The 13,631-nt window shown below is 36.5% G+C and overlaps 2 protein-coding genes across 2 annotated transcripts in view; one reads left to right on the top strand and one right to left on the bottom strand.

The window, feature by feature from the left end:
- The window catches only part of LOC111344292 (protein CLP1 homolog), a 13,207-nt gene extending 8,370 nt beyond the window's left edge, over window positions 1-4,837 (bottom strand). Inside the window, exons 1-6 of the mRNA XM_088741878.1 lie at window positions 4,680-4,837; window positions 3,639-3,725; window positions 3,150-3,261; window positions 1,989-2,119; window positions 613-726; window positions 183-210 (exon numbers count right to left, since the gene is read on the bottom strand). Coding sequence (XP_088598004.1) covers window positions 183-210; window positions 613-726; window positions 1,989-2,119; window positions 3,150-3,261; window positions 3,639-3,725; window positions 4,680-4,706 — 499 coding nt within the window. The 5' untranslated portion in view covers window positions 4,707-4,837. The remainder of the gene's footprint in view (window positions 1-182; window positions 211-612; window positions 727-1,988; window positions 2,120-3,149; window positions 3,262-3,638; window positions 3,726-4,679) is intronic.
- Window positions 4,838-4,921: 84 nt separating this feature from the next.
- Window positions 4,922-13,401, top strand: LOC111344298 (uncharacterized). Its single transcript, XM_022951517.2, has 9 exons — window positions 4,922-5,068; window positions 8,127-8,383; window positions 9,113-9,174; window positions 9,371-9,481; window positions 10,141-10,192; window positions 10,473-10,592; window positions 11,089-11,187; window positions 11,640-11,702; window positions 12,301-13,401. The coding sequence occupies exons 2-9, from the start codon at window positions 8,182-8,184 to the stop codon at window positions 12,504-12,506; spliced, it is 915 nt and encodes a 304-aa protein (XP_022807252.2). The 5' UTR covers window positions 4,922-5,068; window positions 8,127-8,181; the 3' UTR covers window positions 12,507-13,401.
- The last annotated feature ends 230 nt before the right edge of the window (window positions 13,402-13,631 follow it).

The raw sequence follows: 13,631 nt of genomic DNA, 5'->3' as shown, positions 1-13,631 counted from the left end.
AAGGAATAATTGTTAATTATCCAGCAAACAGGTAATGGGAATACTCAAACTTATCAAGCGGAAGTTGTTATCTTGATCTAACACCAAACTCTTGTAACTAATTTGCGAGGGAATGTCTAGTAGCTAAAGGAGAGAATCAACAACAATCAGACCTTAGGAGTGAAAGGGTTACCAGTACTTACCCATTGATCCAGGGACCCCAATATATCCCTACGTGGAAAAAAGATTGACCTGATTGTTGAAAAAATACTTGGAGAACATAATTTTATTCAAAAGTTAGCTTTGTTACTATTGTTAGTATGACATGCTTGGAAACAGCTTTCTTTTCTGATGTTGGTTTGGAGAATTATTTTGGTATTGGATCAGTTTGCTTGACAGAGAAAGGAGAAATTCTTTCTTGATCACTCAGAGAATAAATTAAGGGTAAATGTTGTGCTATGCTATTCCAGATAGACAAATGAAATTCCACCAATACAACAACCCTTCAAATCTACATGTATATTCAATTTGAGTTTTTGAAAGTGCTCTGACTCACAACAATGCATAGATTGAGCAAAAATTTTAATAATACATTGAGCAAAAATTTTAATAAAGAAGTATTGGACTTCGTACCTGACCAACATCCAGATCAACAAATACCGGTCTTCTCCCCGATCTTACAGCGTAATTCAACAGAAGCTTACAAAGTGTTGACTTTCCAACATCAACAGGGCCAGTCACCATCACCTGGGTAATTATAATCAATTATTATGGTTTTATCTATTCATCCGCTGAAACCCTTTCGATCACATCACAATTTTCTATATTTTATCAAATTACAATGCATTTGTGAACTTTCCTGACTAACACATAGGGCTTGCCTATTTATTGTAGAATTTTGACTTACAAAGAGTCACATAGATGTATTGATGCAAAACCTTTTTAATATTGTAAAGAATAGGAAAGATGATAGGTTTTGAGCTCAGTAAAAAAAAAAATAGAAAGATGTTTTTCGTCTGACTAGTCACAAGCACATGACATACATACATACAAAGGTTAATTGACCACTCCCCATAGGGGCTTTTTAGGGCCAATTCTCACCCATCCCCACCCAGTGGAGGACATCCACCACACAGTAATCTCGTGCATGGGAAATTAACGTCTCCTACCCCTAACCCTGCAGGAGACGGGGCCTACGGTTTATTTGTCCTTATCCAAGAAGAGTAGAATATCTATCCATTTCTTGATTTTAGAAAGGTAGCAAATTCTCCTCACTTATTTTAAGACCATGAGTATTGGTCCGGCTGGGGCTCGAACCCTTGAACTCCCGCACAACACAGTCCGGACAAAGAAAAAATTCTGAGTCCCCAAGAAGAATCAAACCTCAGACCTTCCAATTCCATGCTCTGATGCTCTACCACTCAGAGCCACAGAGACTCTAAGGTGAGCAAGGCCCATTACGAAGTCCATCCTTGTGACTAGATGAAAAACATCTTTCTATGTTTCTTCACCAAGCTCAAAACTTACCATTTTTCTTAATATTCTTTACAAAACATGATGCTTTCGATATTGCAGATCCTAGCAGTATGTATGATGCATGTCAAATATGAACTTTGTAATGGGCCTTGCTCGCCATAGAGTCTCTGTGGCTCAATGGTAGAGCATCGGAGCACAGAATCCAAAGGTCTGAGGTTCACTTCCTCCTGGGGACTCAAAACTTTTTTGTGTGTGTGTGTGTTTTTTTTTTATCACATACTCATGACTAGAAGAAAAACATCTTTCTATACCTTCTTAATGTTATTAACAATTTACTCCTACCATCAGTATGCATATTCTCCATACTGTTCTCTATACATTTCCTAGGCTGCTGACAAAGAGAATTTGTCCAATAATCAAAAGCTTCTTTAGCTGGTGATCATTTCCTTTATTCTTGTAACCTTAATGTGTGATTCAGCGGTGATATCATAAGGAAAAACTAGTCAAACGGTTAAGGTAAAGAGACAACTTGCCCTTGGACCAGTCTCTGGTTCCGCAACAGCTTCAGCTTTCCGTCTCATCTGCTCCAGTCCCATGTGAAGATTCAAGTACATGACCATTGGTGTTTCTTTTGAGATATATGCATCAACAGGGCCAGAGATTTGAATGTGGTTATGGAGAACACAGTGTAAAATGTAATGCAAATCTGACTGTGCAAATAATTGAAAGTAGTGAATACAAATACCCCTATTTTTCTAACTTGGCGATTATGGTCTAATGTCAGATAAACATTTTTATGCAATACTATGACTGCTCTGTTGTTTTCTTTCATAAAAATTGCTTCTTTCTTGCAGGTTGCCTCAGATTGTTTGCCATGATATATAAATAAATAACTACATATTAAATTGAAGCTCCCCCTTAAGGGCTTTTCAGCCACAATGTAAACAAACTAAGTGCTTAAAAATCCCCACTGGCAGGAGGCAGACCAGTGGGCTATTTACAGAGCGCAGCCGAGGAGTTGAACCAGGGGCAACCGAGAACAAATCCAGTGAGTGGCAGGGTGGAGGACTTGAACCCAGGACACCGGATTACAAGTCCAGCACCCTAACTACTCAACCACGCCACCTCCTCATATATCCTTTTTTAAAGACAAAATGAAGTGGCTGAGATATTCCCTCCTTTGTTCTGTTGGAAAGTGTTTTAAAGCAAGGGCAAAGGGAATAAGGAGTGATCATAATTTATTTAGACCTCTCAAGATCCTATTATTAATTCTCCTCTCTAGCTCCTTCTAATTTCCCTGTAAACAAGCTATGAGAATTAGGAGTTAGATCAAGATAAAAACTACTTGATGAGATTGAGTATTCTCATTACCTGATAGGGTATAGATATTGTTGGAAGATGTTACATTTTAATCTCTTCTGGGAGTTCAAGGGTTCATTTTATGAAGCAGTAGTTTGTTTTCTCAAAATCAACAGTTTAAATCAGAAACGCTACATGCATGAGAACTAGATGTACAGTTTCAGAGTGAGAGCATAAGATTGAAATTGTTTGAATCTCCTGCTCAATGTGTGAGACTTGAGAGCTCTGCATATAACTTTGTTCTAATGACCATTTATCATCTTACATGTAAGTCACCGACTGGCTTCATGGAGCCCTGATCAAAGATCAGTACAAAATAATAAAAAAGGATATTTCTACAGTGCAACCGTGCCAAGTAAAAATAGCAACATTTGATCCAGCTTTGAAAGTGAACTTCTTGTTCCTCACCAGCTCAGTTCCAAACACCTCACCTTGACCTTGTAGCAACTACATTACATAAAGGAAAAGAAAACTGCGCTTTATACATGCACTGAATAAAAAGTGGAGCTACACCACCCTGCATACTTTTTGGGTTCTTTCTTTCAGTAAGCATTTTATGGTAAAAGCTCTATGTAAAAACAATAGCCTTCATTTGGCATGAAAAAAGGTGGGTATTTCCACATATTTTCATGCCAAATGGAGGCTGGTGTGTTTTTTATCCTTCAAATTTTTTTCGATGTGTGGCACCATAGCTTTATCAGATTATCTGTCGAGTAGATATCCTCTATCCAAATAAGCCATTCTTAACACTATTATTTCATGATTTTAAAAGAAACCATAAGACTGTTTCATTTTATGTATACATTTACTGTTGCATTGCTTACCACAACTTCTGCTTTTCCTTTTCCCTCAGGGATTTCAATTCGCAGTTCTGAGTCTTTTTCAAGCTTCCATTGTTGTCTTTCTTCAGGCTAAAGCAACAATGTTATTGGTTCATATCAGCTCACCAACACATACAGTGGTTCAATTTAGGTTTCAACACAGGGATAACAATTGAATATGTAGTTAGTTTCCATGTGAGGGTAGTCCTAAGAAGGACAGTTGTCAGTGGTAGTGACATGCCTTGGTTCATGTGCATGGCTATAGACCCACAGAACATACAGCTGCAGTGGTTCTAGAGGAGGGGCACAGGGGACCCAGGCTCCCCCCTTTTTTGGGGTAAAAAAATTAAAGCAGAAGGAAAAAAAGCCAGGAGGGTGTACACCCACACACATAAAAAAAAAAAAAACGTCCCCCCCCCCCCCTCCATCCCCGCTTAGCTGAAGGTCTGGATCCACCACTGAGCTTTCAAGGATAGCTATCTACCTATGTGCCATTCTATCTGACATTGGGATTATTAGGCCATATGAAAATGCAATAACTTATTCATAATATATAACATCTTATCTAAATAAGATCTCATCTTTTCTAATGTTCTACTAGTGCCTTGTTTTCAATGATATGTCAGGAAATCCCAAACAGTTGGCGATTATTTCAGTGTTTCTGGACTGTCCCTGAATTTTTTGACGAATGAAAACTCGAAATCGTCGAAATCACTCACTGTCTGAGCTGGTCAACAACAAATCGGGATAATCGAGAACGTTTCTATTTTCCCAACGCATCCTAGTTTCCATTCCTTCAGTCGTCTAGCTTCTGTACCACGAGTCACAAATAAAATGAGCGGGCGGAAGAAGAATCTGGGAAAGATATCTATCGATCTCTTTATATATAGACAAAACCTGGGACGGTTCAGGAACAGTGAAATCGCTGACCGTCTGGGATTTTCCCAACATATGAAACCAGGCTTCACCAAACACGTGCATAGATCCATCGCTCGTGCTTCAGATTAGCTTCACGTTTTGACATAAAACTCGATCTACACTCACTGGGCCGTTCTCTTGTTCTGTTTCCATTTCATCCAAGGATTAATATCCTGAGATAATTCAAAGTTGATCTCGTGAGTCCATATCGACGATTAAAGGTAAAGCTGTGAGTAAAAACACTGTAACATCAAGTCAATCACAAAATGTCCGCCATCTTTGAAATTTTCTTACTTCCCAGTCTCTCTCCGAATTCATTGAATTCTTGAAGACGAGGCTGCGGCCATCCGCGTCTGTGGCGGGAAAGTTGTGTTTATCAACGTGTGACAAGTCGACAAGTCATGAAGCAATTTTTCAAGGTTGACTATATGTTCATTTTGTGCAAGCTCGTCGCCTTTTCCTTTCGCTCTGTTTGGACTTTAAAAGAAATCTACCGTTATTTAATCGACTGTAAGGTAAGGCATAAAGTAAGCTCGTGTAAAGAGTAATTTTTTACCTAATACTCGTGAAATTGTAAGCAAGTATCGCTTTTGTATCCTCCTATGCAATCATCTTGCCATGTGTTGATGAATTACTACTCTTTGAAACCGTTGATTTAAACTTAAAACCAAAGCTTATATATCGAAAATTTTTTAAGCTGTTTTGTTTCGTCAATGCAAGGAAAGGAACCTTTTATATCATTTCATTATTCCGAAATTTTGACATAAGGACAATTACAACTCGTAAAAGTAGCAATTTTCTACTTGTTGCGTTTTATTTGGCTTACTGAAGAAACGTCTGAAGGGGTTCTTTGCAATTACTTTTTTTTTTTCTAAAGTAATAAACAGGAAAGTACCTTCACAAATAAAGGGCAAATAAAAATGAAGGATACGTCACAAGTATAGCAGTTCTATATATCTGCTACATGCTTACCAACCTCCATGGACTTACAAGCTGTCTTCAATTATACCCATGCATGTACATTAAATGTGTAAATTTGTGTGCCTTTTTGTTAGTTTTAATTTTTTTTTTCCAGACTAGCTCGGAATCTTTCAAAAATCAGGATTTTTAAATTTGAATTATATTCCTTTGAAGTTTCTTTTAAATAAATAAATAAATAAAACAGTTTCAAATTAAGAGAGAATTATTAAGAAAGTAGGAAACTTAAATTTTTTTTCCTTTTTCTCTACCTCTTTTGAACTTTGAACTTTATTAACTTCGTTGCACTTACAAAATAACATCAGCAACTGGGGAAGAAAACAGGACGATGTCCCAATTGATATTCAGCCCAAATAAATAATTTACAACATAGTAATAATAATTGTAATTGTAGAAGTATGGGAATAAAAAATAATGATTATCATTGATATTATTTACAATCAAGTTAAAAAGTAACGTCATTAACTTACACCCTCACGATTTGGAAGTTTATAAGAAAGGGATTAAGGTGGCTCGTACCGGTTTTCGTCTTTTTGATGGTTTGTAACTTTGAAAGAATACAACAGAAAGACTGACCAAGGCCAGTTGAACACTTTTACGGGGCTGAATTATATAATCATTGGTTATCTAGAAATAGGTGTAATTTCGTCACTAGCAGTTTCCATGGCAATGCTATCATAGGCTTATGCAGACGCATTTTTTAGCTTGTGGCTTGAATAATTCGAAAACTAACCCGGTGACCCCATGATTTTTTTCAGTGATTGCTTTTGGCACTTGAAAAAGAAAATGCACAAAGATTTTTAAAAATTCTACGGAGCGGAATTTCAGAAAATCTAGAAAAAAGGCAATTTTCAGACATCACAAATTTCCTTCCATAGAATTTTCTAGATTTTTTTCTGATGATTCCTTTCAACGTTATTATCATATTGGAACAATAAAAAGAAGGGGTCACCGGACTTGTTTTCATGCAATAGCTTTCATGAGTTTAGCAATTTCCACGCGCGTTCTCGCACATTTAAAAATCTGGATTCTATAAGATCGACATTTGCTCATGATCTGTTATAGCTACCGCTGACAATTGCGTGTGCTGGCGCACGCGCCTACGATCTGATGTTTACAGAGTTTACAGACATTTACTGCTAATTAAGAAAACCATTAAACAGGTGTCAAAGACAGCCTCCCGGGCTCATCTTAAAAATCCTACACATGACTTCTGGCTATATCATATTATTTTCCTTTAAGTTTCAAGGTCTTCTTCCACTTCAGGTAGATTATCCTTCACTTGAGTTCTTCTTTTTGGCCGTCGCAAGATTTCATATCGGTTGAATATTTCTTTTAAATGTGAAGTGAAGCAACCTTTACTTCTCCGAAAATCGTCTTCTTTATCTTAGTTTCTATCTCCTGCATTCACAGTAGCCGCTCAACACATCAAATACAAGCTCTTAGGTAAACTTCTCACAAAAGTAGAAAAAATTCCTCACGCCGCCATCTTTGTTTTGAATTTTCATCTTTTGATCATGCGCTTCTTTCGCACGTTTCTCTTGCCCGTGTCACGCAAGAGTGACCTGTTCCCTGCGTGAGGAAACTGGTACAAGCCACCTTAATCAGCATAAAAATCTAATAGCCTCCTTTTAAAAGTATGAAGTGAGTTCACACTTTTAATATCCCTTGGTAGTTTGTTCTAAAAATTGATGGACCTGTAATAAAACGAATGTTTTAGATAATTTTGTTTTGCGTGTGGTATTTGGTAGTTTAATTCACTTGAATTACGCGTTTTCTGCCAAACTACAGTTTGACGGAAAAAAGTCTTGGTGACCCAGATCAGTGTAACCTGCTCTAGCGTTATAGATCAGTACCAAGTCTTTCATTTCCCTTCTATATTCTAGTGGTAGTAAAGAAAGTTTTAACAGCCGATCCCTATAGGAGAGATCTCTTGCATAATTCAAGATAAACTTTGTGGCCCTGCGCTGAACATTTTCTAGTAATAGTGTGTCCTTTGACGTGTAGGGTGACCATAGTTCACAAGCGTACTCTAGTTGTGGTCGAACAATTGAGCAGTATAGAAGTTTCTTGATGTCGGGATCATTGATATCTCTACAGACCCTACGAATAAGGCCAAGCGTTCTATTTGCTTTAGAGGAGATCAGTTTTATATGTTGAGACCATTGGAGAGAGTTTATAACTTTTATAACCTTTTATTTTTTTACAATATCTTGTTGATAAAATTTTACAATACTCAGAGAATTAAAGACACATTTATGAGTAGATAGAACAGAAAAGCTGCTAAAATTACTTATTAATATGAATTTACTTAATAAATCAATTATATATATATATTTTATTTATTACTAAAAAACAAAAAATAATACTTTTTCGGAATATTTGTTAAAATGTCTCAAGGAATTTACCAAGGACTCATAACACAGGAATTAAAAACAAAAATGTGTTCTTTGAAGAATCTGTTAAGTTTTTTCTCTGTTTTATCGCTATTATTTTCCCAGGCTCTACTTTTTCAATTTTATGTTTCCCTTGTTGTACATCACTCAGGATCTTAGCAAGAGCCTTTTTTTATCTCTCCCTCTAATTTTCTCCTAGGACTATTGGAAAGTGGCTTATAATTTCCCCTTAAGCTGGACACTTGGCTCTAATAATGCTTCAACTGAGTCCTGTTCACACCTTGAACACCTTCTTCCGACTTGGTATTAATTGTGTGGTTCAAGCTATTAACAAAGTTCATGTGTTTGGAGAGAAATTCATCAGTGAGGTAGCCCTTGTGGCAACAACAAAATGGAAGCTGATCTTGTTCATTTTCACAACAATGTATGTTTTCTTCAAACTGCTACAAAAGACATGTAAGTGGCTGCTAAGAGAAGTTACTGCTTCAGTCTACTTCACTGGAGTGGAGGCAACTTTATGACCAAATTTTAGTATTATTTTTATATTAGGACCTCAGCAACTTTCTTTTACATCTGATAAACATTTGGACATGCAGATTGTATTGAAGAAGCTAAGCTTGTCAACTGTCACCACAACTATTACCAGTTAAATAATAATAATAATAATAATAATAATAATAATAGAATATTTATCCAGGATAGCCCTTCAGTACCAATTACTGTTATCAACGGGGTCCTGCAAAAATCAATTCTGTTACCATTTAAGATAAAATGCTATATATTATGGTGACAGGCATTAAATTATTCACTCTTTGCACAACATAATTTGTGACTATTAACAGTTTGCAGAGTACTTTTTCAAACATTTGAGAAAAAAATTGTCAGTTAGAGGTAAAGTTAAGTGTTTAAGCATGGTATGGTACTGCTATGAATAGTACCTGTACAATTCTAAGATTGGCTTAGAAGAGGAAACCTTTTTCCATTGGTTACTAGATGGACCATCAGTTATTCAAACCTGTTCCCACCTGGCACTCGTTTGTATACCTTAGGATGAAATCTGGCTCTAGCTTTTTGATGACTATACAAATGTAAGATTTCTTTTAGTTTAGTTGGTGAAACAAGGCTAATGAACATAAAAATTTGTCTCTAAACAAATGTTCCATATAATATTAATGATATTTTTAGGTGAGGAGATCAAGACTGCTGAAGAAGCAATCCTTATCACAAAATTATTTCAAATGATCAAGGTTTGAATATCCAATTCTATTGACCATTTACACCATCATATTTATGATCACATTTTTACATGTTTGCAGTAAAAGAAAATTACAAGGTGTAAATACCTTTTAAAAAAATTTCTTTTAAATGATTTATTAACACATTTAATTCTTCTCTATAGAGACGTGTTGCTGATTAAGAATCATGATCATTTTTCTGTCATAGAACACACATAAGCCTGGAGTTGCTACAGATGTTATATCACTCATAGAAAAGCACAAGATTGATGTGAACAGGAAACACCCTAAATCAGAATGTGGCCTAACTTTGTTTCTGGTAAGTGCATTGATTGCAGCTAAGGGTGTTGGGCTCAAAACAGTTGCATTACTGCTTGCTGCTGAAAAACAATTTCTAGTGTAAAAAATCTAGGGCATTATCATTAATTAAAAAAAAAACCATTTACAAAGTTAGATTGTATCATGTTTGAAAAGTGGTTGCCACAGAAACAGCGAGAAACTTGACAGACCCTAATATAGTTTCAGTCTTCTCAAGCTAATATTTTGAAGCTTTTCTCCAAATATGCTCCCTTTGGCATAATTGTGTGCACAGTCATTACTTCTGATTAATTAAGGATTTTAACTTATTTTGAAGAAAATTGTCTGTGATGCTTAGGCTTAGAGCTTTTTTTGAAACCATAGAAACTCTGAATCTTGTAGGAACTTATATTTAAAAAAAATACTAAGCCTAAGGAAGAATTACATATTAAACATGTCATAAAGGAAACAAGTGAAAGACAAAAATCTGAAGTTATGTCGAGTTACTGTCTTGGCAAATACATCTAAAAAAGGGCTTATTCTGAGAACTGATGCAATTAATCTTTTAGTGATACTGTCTAATAGTTAACTACAAAATAATGTACTAAGTATGAGCTTGGAGAAATACTTGAAATAACAATTCAATTAAGAACTTACCATATCCTTATTTTGTGTCGGTAGTGTGCCTGTTTGAGTGGGGACAGTTGCCTTATTTTATACATGTTGAATAAAGGTGAGGAATTTAGCCCCTTTTGGAAGAATAGACAATTTTATTTCTCGTGTTCTTTGATCCATATCAAAACTCCCATTCTCCATCTGAATGTTCCTTGAATCAGGAGTAACCAGAAATCATTCAAGCATCCTAATTAAAGGGTGGATGAATTGAAAGGCAACCCCTTTTGATGAAATGGAAGTAGGAGCTGACACTGCTGTTTATTCTTGTTATATGGTAAAACACATTAACCATCACATTTTTCTAAGTTTTTCATTGATGGAGCATGGCATTTTTACAGGAGCCAATATAAATTCAAATACTTCATGTAAGGACAGTCCTCTTCATCTTGCAAGCTTTTGCTGTGGCACACAAAAGGTCACAAATGGTCTTGGAGTTATAACCTCCTTGTGTGAAGCAGGTGAAGTGTAGCTAAAGTAAGCAATACACTGATCTCATATTGGTATATATTATGTCATTCTCCTCTATCCCATCCCAAGGGCCAAGGTTATTTTGTCCAATAGATCAGTTACTGGCTCCGATTTCTGGATCAGACCAGACTTCCAGACGAGAAAACTCAACAGGTTTCCATTCAAAATAAGAAAAAAGAAAAATTCCAGGAAATAACTGACAACCCCCACCTCTTCATGCATGCAGTTTTAAGATAAACTTAAAAACTTTAGACAGAAAATTCCTGTATAATATTTGTAAATGAATTGAGGTTTTATTAGGTTTGGTTTTATTAGATTTGAGTTCTTTATTCTGGTTATCTTGATACAGCTGTGGGGATTTCCAGCTGGGGTGTCTGATAAGTAAAATTTTAGTCAGTTTTGGCAAGCACCGTCCCAGGAACTCTTTCATCATTGGCCGTGCCAAATGACTCAATACTCATCATCTGTGTCAATTTTGCTTTCCAGGGTGTAACATTAATTCTCGGAACTGGGTTGGTAATACTCCTCTGACTATCGCTGCATCCTCCGGCAATTGTAACCTCGTGCGACACCTGATATCTTTAGGTATGGCTATAGTTTTCAAACTAGGTAGGACCAAAAAAAATTAAAAGAATAAAACAGAAAAGTGAGTTAATAAGCGTTATGCAAAATAGAAAGTGAGAAGGAAAAACTTTTTCACCGCATCCCAAGGAAAACTTTTTCTTCCTCTCCTCTTTCCGTATCATTTTTCTACACGCGCACGTCAACAAGAACCTCGCAGCTTTTTGTACAAGTTTTGTCGAGTTCTCGGCTTAGGGAGGCTTTCAATACACTGATGTGTGTCAAATTTTCGAAACTTATGTCTGAATTACAACAGAAATATGTTTTTTTTTTTCTGGAACTCGATTTGAATTACGCTTAAATCGCTACGTGACAACGTGAAGATCGAGCAGCAGTCTCTTTCCAACCTTTTCTGGCGCATGCGAAACGTTTCACTTATTGATGCGAATAGCAATTATTTTCTTTGGAATTATTAGGTGCAGATAAGAATCTTTGTAGCAACGACGGAATCTACCCCATGGACTTTGCAATAAATAATGGTAAGTCCCTGGTCTTGTGTGATTCCAGATATTATTCGACATCATATTAAGTGGCATGGATTGCCTATACTCTATTGGTTTGTGGTTAAAAACGTACGTTCAATGGAGCGCTTTTACCGCGTCCGGAATTTGTTTAAACTAGTAGACTAGTTTGTTTTAGTCCTCATCGCGGATCGTAGGAAAGACAAGTTTATATTTCAAACACGATCAGGTGTTATCTCAAAGCTAATTGTAGTCGTAATCGGTTTACATTGAAATAACGAAAAAATGTCCGGAAAGTAGATATAGCACTGAATGTGTAAGCATTAGGCTGACCGCTGATGTTTTGATTTTTTATCTCTCTGTTTGTAGTCTCTTTTAACTGTATTTACTTTGTCATCGTGTGACCTTTTGGTATTATTTTTATTCCGTTCTTACTTTTGTTTGGTGGTTTCCTTATTCAACATAACGTGTAACTTCAGTAGATTCAGTTGTTCAGCACGCCACTAAAGGATATCGAGAGTATCTCTTTAGTCAACACACTGTTTATTACTTCAAAGAGTTCACAGTTGTAACTTTGTCAATTTAATCTTGATAAATTTGTCTTCCCTCTGGGCAGGTCATCTTGATGCGGCAAATTTGCTGGCTATTGCCGTTCCAAATCCTCATGTCTGGGACATCGTCGAACCCCATACTCCCCCTCGAGTCAAGCTTGGTCTTCAGAGTCCTTGCAAGCAACATCTGATGAATTCTTCGTTTCGAAAGAGTTGCATGGACTTCACTAGGAAGGGAAAAAATACTGCACTGAGCATTATAAGTTGTTAAAAGTTTAGTGAGAGGTTAACCAACATTGCTGCATCGTTCTTACACTAATCTCAGCGTGGAAACATAAGCCACAAAGCTTGCAAAAATAGTCACGTTTTTCGGCAATTTGTTTCTTTATCTCATCTTGAAGATGGATTAATACTTTTTACTGGAATGTGTTCGATACTTGATAGCTCGTAATGTTTTTAAGTCATTGTAATGGTAATTTTAGCAAATTTTGCAGTGAATTTTGTAGTTGGGCGTGTTTTCCTTCCGTTTTGGCACAACCACTTGAAGAGATTTTCTTCCAAGATGCTCAACGTCAGTCAGGCGAGGAAAAAACCGTATTCGCTCTTTCGAAATACTTTTTACTGCGCAGACTGTCCTTTCCTTTTTTTTGTTTTCTTGTTAGCCCCAAAAAAGGGATAGGCATGTGCTCGAAATCCTAACCGAATCAATATAGGCTCCTCTCTGGTCAACGCCTAGCACTATGATGCACGATCCTCGCAGTAGAGAGCTCCATTTATGCAATAGCGAAAATCAGACCTGAAAAAAGTCAGGCCTGTACGGGATTCGAACCACTGACCTTTGCGATACTAGTGCAGCGCTCTGCCAATTGAGCTAACAAGCCAACTGGGAACAGACCGTTAAGTTGATTCGTAATAAACCCGTATCATATTATCATCACGGATTTATTCTACTGCGAGGATCGTGCATCATACGTATCTAATACCGCTGTTCAAAATATATGAACTTCATATATACATTGTATCTAATATTCGAAGAGTCGAAATTGAGGCTACCTGTCGTAGCTTTTGTCTTTTTTCTTTGTTTTAAAGTTACCTTCTAATTTCCAGTATTTTTGTGGATTATAACACCTACTCGTGTCATTTGAAATTATTGTATTTCTCTCAAAGCGAACGACTCATTGGTATTGGCTTCAACCATACACCTGGATTCTTTACCATTTTCCCGTCGGATTACCTAATCTTAAACCTTTTTGTCGCCGTCCGATTTAGTTATTGTAATCCTGACAAGTATTATACATATCGAGCATAGTTCGTGATCTTTAGACCTCGACATTTGCTTCAAAAGGCGAAGAGCAACGAGAAACCTCGACAAAGTACAGAAATTTCATAATTCTTT

The sequence above is a fragment of the Stylophora pistillata genome, chromosome 12, assembly GCF_964205215.1.
Source record: "Stylophora pistillata chromosome 12, jaStyPist1.2, whole genome shotgun sequence".
NCBI lineage: Eukaryota > Metazoa > Cnidaria > Anthozoa > Scleractinia > Pocilloporidae > Stylophora > Stylophora pistillata.
Note: the sequence above shows the minus strand (reverse complement) of the source record. Positions and strands in the feature narration are given on the sequence as shown.